General features: G+C 38.3%; 1 protein-coding gene across 3 annotated transcripts in view; it reads right to left on the bottom strand.

Annotated features, from left to right (window-relative positions):
- Positions 1 to 653: 653 nt before the first annotated feature.
- The window catches only part of STX17 (syntaxin 17), a 68,609-nt gene continuing 63,258 nt past the window's right edge, over positions 654 to 6,004 (bottom strand). For all 3 annotated transcript variants that reach the window (XM_055427147.2, XM_055427148.2, XM_055427146.2), the window contains exons 7-8: positions 2,251 to 2,337; positions 654 to 1,513 (exon numbers count right to left, since the gene is read on the bottom strand). In XM_055427147.2, the coding sequence (XP_055283122.1) occupies positions 1,274 to 1,513; positions 2,251 to 2,337 (327 nt within the window). In that variant the 3' untranslated portion in view covers positions 654 to 1,273. The remainder of the gene's footprint in view (positions 1,514 to 2,250; positions 2,338 to 6,004) is intronic.

Here is a 6,004-nt window from a genome sequence, read left to right as displayed (position 1 = left end):
GGGCTGGGTCATGCTTGCCATCAATGTCAAGTGTTGAAATTAGCACCACAAATCCTCCACCAAGACTGAGTCTTGGCGCCAGGCCTTGTCCATCATCAATCTTGAATGTGAGAAAAGGCAAGCATGAATGCTATTCTCAGGAAGAAATGCAGCTGTACAAAGTGAAGGAAAGAACAGGAGATAGTAAAACCTAGGGAAAAGGATGGTAGTAATGGAAGTGAGGTAGAAAGCTAGTTCTTAGCTCCTCCAATTCCCAGCTGAAAAGACGAAATAGGGTCAAAGACTCACTGCACGACAAGTACATGAGCCCCTTGAAATTGTAAGATGCCCCAAGAAATGATCTGGTTATCCCCCCACTTGCTTATTTTTTAGCCCAAACCCTAACAATGTTTGGAGATCAACACCTCTCTCTACAATACAAAAAAAAAAAAAGACTATGAGAAAAGTCTTCATTACACATGGGTAGAATTCATTCCATAAGTCAAAGAACTTTTCAAAATTACAAAAGTGGGAAGACAGAAGGGACTAGATATCTGAGGTGTTAAGAGATCGGCTGACTTGAGACTCTGTGTTCTTTATTTACAGAGAGGCAGAAGAAAGATTTCAAAGAAGCTAGTGTCACAAATTAAGATATCTGAAGGAGAAATTTGGCCTCTTTTTCCATGTTCTTACAATATTTATTTCCTTTACTGGAAAACAGTGTTAGACCAAATGGCAAGAGGGCTCACCAAATGGACTCCATTATGTAGTTCACTTGGGCCCCTTGCTAGATCCTGATTTCCCTATTTGATGTGAAAAGCTCCTGAACTTCCATTCTTTTCTCTGCTAAACTGTCTAAATAATGTAGATTTAGGAGTTAAAGAAGCATATTTATAATATGCTTAGCCTTGGAGTCTCCAAGTCAGGGTCATGGAAGAAACTATTCTGAAAACGGTCCTCCCATAACCCAACATGTCCACAGATCACAAGTCCTGATCAAAGTTATAGGTTCGGTTTTCACATTTCCAAGTAGAAAATCTGCTCCCTGGCAGTTCTTAAACTTTACCTGACAAATATTGTACACCCTCAGTCCAGGCTCCTCAATTTCTCACATTGCCATTAATACCCCAGCAAACAACAAAATATATCCTCTTATCACAGTTCAATCCCACTTGAGCATCTACAGACACTATTTGGATATAATCATGTTCTGAAAGCTGACTGGGTGTCCAACAGCAGCGAAGGTCATCATTAGGATAGACATGTTGGCACCAATAATACTGAAGTTTGGTTTTTAACTACATTTTTTGTCAGTTTGGCTGGGGAGATCTGGACAGCTGGAAGTGAGCTTCTCCATCATTTTCTGTTTCCTTCTTTGTATCAATTTTCCACCTGTGAAGCCCAACACCCCACCACCAAGTGCAGCTGCAATTCCTGCCACTTTGAAGCCTGCAAGGAGGCCAATCGGACCCCCTACCACTCCTCCGATGAGTGCACCTGCCACAGGCAGAGCTGCCAGCTTGTATTTTGCAGCCTGTAAAAAAAAAAAAAATTCAATTTAGAAATTGAGTTGAGAATATCTCCCTGTGGTGATGTGCATTTTCCTCTCATTACTCCTGGCAATGCCTCTTTAACTCGTGGTACATAATTAACCTTAGAGATTGTTCTGGGGTCGGGGGAGGGGAGAAAGTATTCCACAGGTACTCTAATTGCTCCAGATTTCAGAACTTAGAGAAGTGAGCTACAAAGAGTGGACTGCTACAGATTGATTTTACTTGCAAAATAGTCAATCCATTATCTAGCTGGCTTATTTAAACAGTTTCAGTAGCCACAGATACTCCCAAAGCTTTTATGTTGCACACATTATTCCATGCTATGTACCTGGGGTTAAGAGCCACATTCTATGGGAAATAGATGGACCCATACCATCTGTGCTGTCATGTCCCTAAACATTGGCCCCTACTGGATTCTGGCAACCCTCTCTACTCCTCTCCCTGAACCCATGAAAATATTTTTTTGTAACACCAAGTGCCACAGCAGGGCTGCAGTTTACTCTCTCTCTCTGAAAAAAATTTTTCTCCCAACAGAAGGAATCTTAGAGTAGAATATTACAACAACCATTGATTTCCTGCACTACCTATGTGTCATTTCTTCCTTATTTTCTTAATTGCTGGTTCCCTCAACATTAAAGAGAACAGATCAATTGGGTTAATACTAGGGATTCCTGAGAGCCAGAGTACCATTGATTTGTCAGCAGGAGCAGAATCTTACCTTCCCCAAGTTTTTGGTTCCCTCTTCAACATTCACAGCAGCACTGTTGACATGGTCTTCAATGCTGTCAATCTTCTCCTGCTGAGACTAGATGCAAAGGAATTATGAGTGAACGTTCCTGCTGGGGAGCAGCAGTCAGCCAATACACACTACTTTAATTCCTGTAATCAGAGCCCTGGGTACTGCAGCCTTGCAGTCTTAATAGCGGTTCATTAATAGCATCTGATAAACCATGTTGAAAGTACAAATTCACTTGTATGAAAAGAGGGTGACTTAATTATTAGACAAGAAAAGGGTGGCACCTTTATAGGAAAAAGCATCTCACACTAAAATCCATTCTAACATACAAACATATTATTCTCCAAATGAATCTACTTTCCAAGAGGAAAAACATCCAAGTAAGCATTTACATGTCATGTGAGGTTTGATGGAAAAAAACAAAATCAAACCAAAAAGCCTTTCTAACTTATCTTCTTTGGAGATTCAGTTTAAAACAGACAAATCTGTCTCAGGAGTTAAATGCCCTTGATCCAATAAACACAAGTTATTATGTTTTAGGAATAAAAATATAATGTGGCTTGATCTGCCATAAAATTGTTCCATTTGTGACATGCACTAGGGAGCAGTGAATGAATTTACTGTCCCATGTTTTACACCTGTACACGTCAATACATTTAAAAATCATGACAAGTTAAAATGTTTCAGATCAAACATATTAATAAAACCTTCTACATAAAATGGCAACACCTGTGCTGACACAACTTCTCTGGGTGGAAGTGCAATTTTCCCCTCGGCTGTGTGAAACCCCACTATACCACTTCTGACAAGTGGCCACTGAATCTCAGCTCAAACATCTCCAGTGATAAGAACTCACTACCTGACAGAGGAACATATTCCCATTTTAAGAAAACTTTATATGGAATTTACATATAATATACAAACAATTCTTAGGGCATATCCTTTGATTAGTTCTCACACATGTATAAACCCATGTAAGCACGATCACATCAACATTCAGACTGCTTACTTTTGAGGGTTTTTTTTAATTCACATAAAAAAGAAGAGAATCCCTCTTCGACCCCAGCTAAATGCCAAACTAGACTCCATTCAGAGCTCAATCTGGACCCTACTTGTCCACTGTGACCTTGGCTCTTTATGCTGGGCCAAACCATACATACACAACTTTATTCTGCTACAGGACACCAAGCCCTGAACAACAAAGCCTCCTCACCCCTATCTACCAACCTTCCCTCTTGGTTCTGATTTACTTATGTTTGCTTTCATTGACCTAGGCCTCCCAAATCTGACAACCATCAACTTAACACTGGCACCTCATCTTGTTCTCAGCATCCCTTTAACAATGATTTAAACCGTTGAGGATCACTGTAGTTTTCTCAAACTAGAGTAATGAATAGACTTTTTCTTTTTTAAAGGAAAACAATTCTCTAAAGAATCTAAGAATATGTTTATGGATTTAACACTGACTTAGATTTCCTTACCTGCCTGAGAAAAATAACAGAATCCTAATAAGCAGTTATAAGAGCATCTAAGATTCTGGGGGGAAATGTGATTTATTAAGTTAATATTTGTCAAGTAGAATGCAATTTGGGCATTTGACATCAAAACTATGAAGAACTATTTTCCCCTTGTTGGCAGTTGTACAGTTATATTAATGTGCCTGGAAAGATACAGGTTTAAGAAACTAAGGCCAAAATTCCAGGTATGTTCCTTTATTCTTCTCTCTCTAAATTCCAGCCAGCTTTCAAGGCCAGTTTTAGTCTTAGATCCCAACCAACTAAGCTATCTTGGTTCTGAGCTCCAAAGATAGATAATATATTCACCTTAATTATATGCACTCATATACACAGAAAAGCCCAGAAACAAACACACCAACGCTATGATACACAGGCAGAGTCTACTGGCCTAGAGTAGGCAATAAGCAGGGTGGGTAAGTGTGGTGTTGACATTAGGGGATTCCAGTAATAGGAAAGGGACTATAGGAACTATAGTACTAAAATGTCTAAATATTGGTGGTGGCAAAAATAGAATTCTAAGCAAAGAGGGAATCAAACAGGGAGGGACAGAGGCAAGAATGCAGTGGGTCAGGGTAGGGAATGGCGTGTGTGTGTTAGTCGCTTAGTCGTGCCCTACTCTTTGCGACCCATGAACTATAGCCTACCAGGTTCCTCTGTCCATGGAATTCTCCAGGCAAGAATACTGGAGTGGATTAGCATTTCCTACTCCAAGGGTAGGGAAGGGAGTGGGAAATAAGACAATATCTCATGGAGTCCTCCCAGCAATTGACAAAGCTAAGTGTAGTTAACATTCTGAAGGTCACATAAATAATAAATGGAAGAATCCGATCTAATCAATTACAACCCAGTTTTTATGCATTGGGATATAAAAGCCATACAGGATATGGCAAAAGGTAGAGACAAAACTGGATGAGCAGCAATAGTGACAAGTTATTGAGCAAATGGCCCAGAGTTTTCCTAATTCCTCTTGACAAAGAGTCGGGCACGACTGAGCGACTGAACTGAACTGAACTGAGAAACAGGGCTGGTTCCACAGTTATAGGAACAGAAGAGGGCACTTGAGCAATAACGCTGAAGAATAAAAAGCAGGGTGCCTAGTAGATATTAATTAACATTTACTGAAATATACATGGATCTCTTAACGGCTTTGCAAGTACTTACTTATTATGGTAAAGGTATATATAAAATTTACAATTTTAAGTGTATAATTCAATGGTATTAAGCACATTCACAATTTTGTGTAACTATCTTGATTGTCCTATAGGTTCTTTTTTAATACTATTCTCTATTCTTCATTGTACTGAGTTTAGCACAATACTATGCACACAGAAAGCATTCCATAAATACATGGTTAATTAGCCTAAATACTATCATGTCCATGTGATGATAATGAAAGGATGTGGTCACTCTAGTTATGTTTCCAAATCATATTGTATCTAAATGGAGTTTCTGTTGAGTCCTTGACCATGTGGTCATGAGAACTCGGTCACCCTGGGAACAGTAATCAGGGGTTCTCCTTTGAGCTTTTGCCTAATAGCATTCTCTCTCATGTCCTTACACAGACTATTATAAATAGGACATCTGTATAGAACCATGGCTATACGCAAAGTTTTCTTGTACAAATCTTTCTTAGATTAGGGGTTAGGAGCTTCTTACATAACCTAACAGGAAATATAACTTGTTAAATGGCCACAAACCCTTAAATTCCCTTTCATGTGCCTATCTCATTGGAAGAGAAATGCATTCATTTCCAATGAGAATTTGTATATGTTTAGATCTCTTTTTATATCAATTTTGAGGGATAATTTACATACATTGTAACTCATCCATTTTATTGTGTAAATATTGATGATTTTGAGCAAATATAAATATTTGTGTAACCCTACATGTAAAGATTTTACAAACTGCATTAGATCAGATTATGAGTTATAAAAACTGAATAAATCATGATTATAAAAACAAATATTTTTGGATTTTTAATATATAATTCTCTTTCATACACAACTGTATTAACAGATTGTACAGATACCTAACTCAGAAATTTCAAGCATTTTGCTGCTTCTGATTCAGAAGCATAAAATAGGAGAACGCTTCAAACAATTTACTGTACTCAATTTTAGGTCTTACATTTCAAGAAATAAATCCAAAAACTAGAGTAAATAATTAGTACTGAAAAGCTGAGAAATTAGACTCTAGAAAAAACATTAGAGAATCAAGGG

Source organism: Moschus berezovskii, chromosome 7 (assembly GCF_049115385.1).
Source record: "Moschus berezovskii isolate FMDL1 chromosome 7, NW_MosBer_1.0, whole genome shotgun sequence".
In the NCBI taxonomy this organism is placed as follows: domain Eukaryota; kingdom Metazoa; phylum Chordata; class Mammalia; order Artiodactyla; family Moschidae; genus Moschus; species Moschus berezovskii.
Note: the sequence above shows the minus strand (reverse complement) of the source record. Positions and strands in the feature narration are given on the sequence as shown.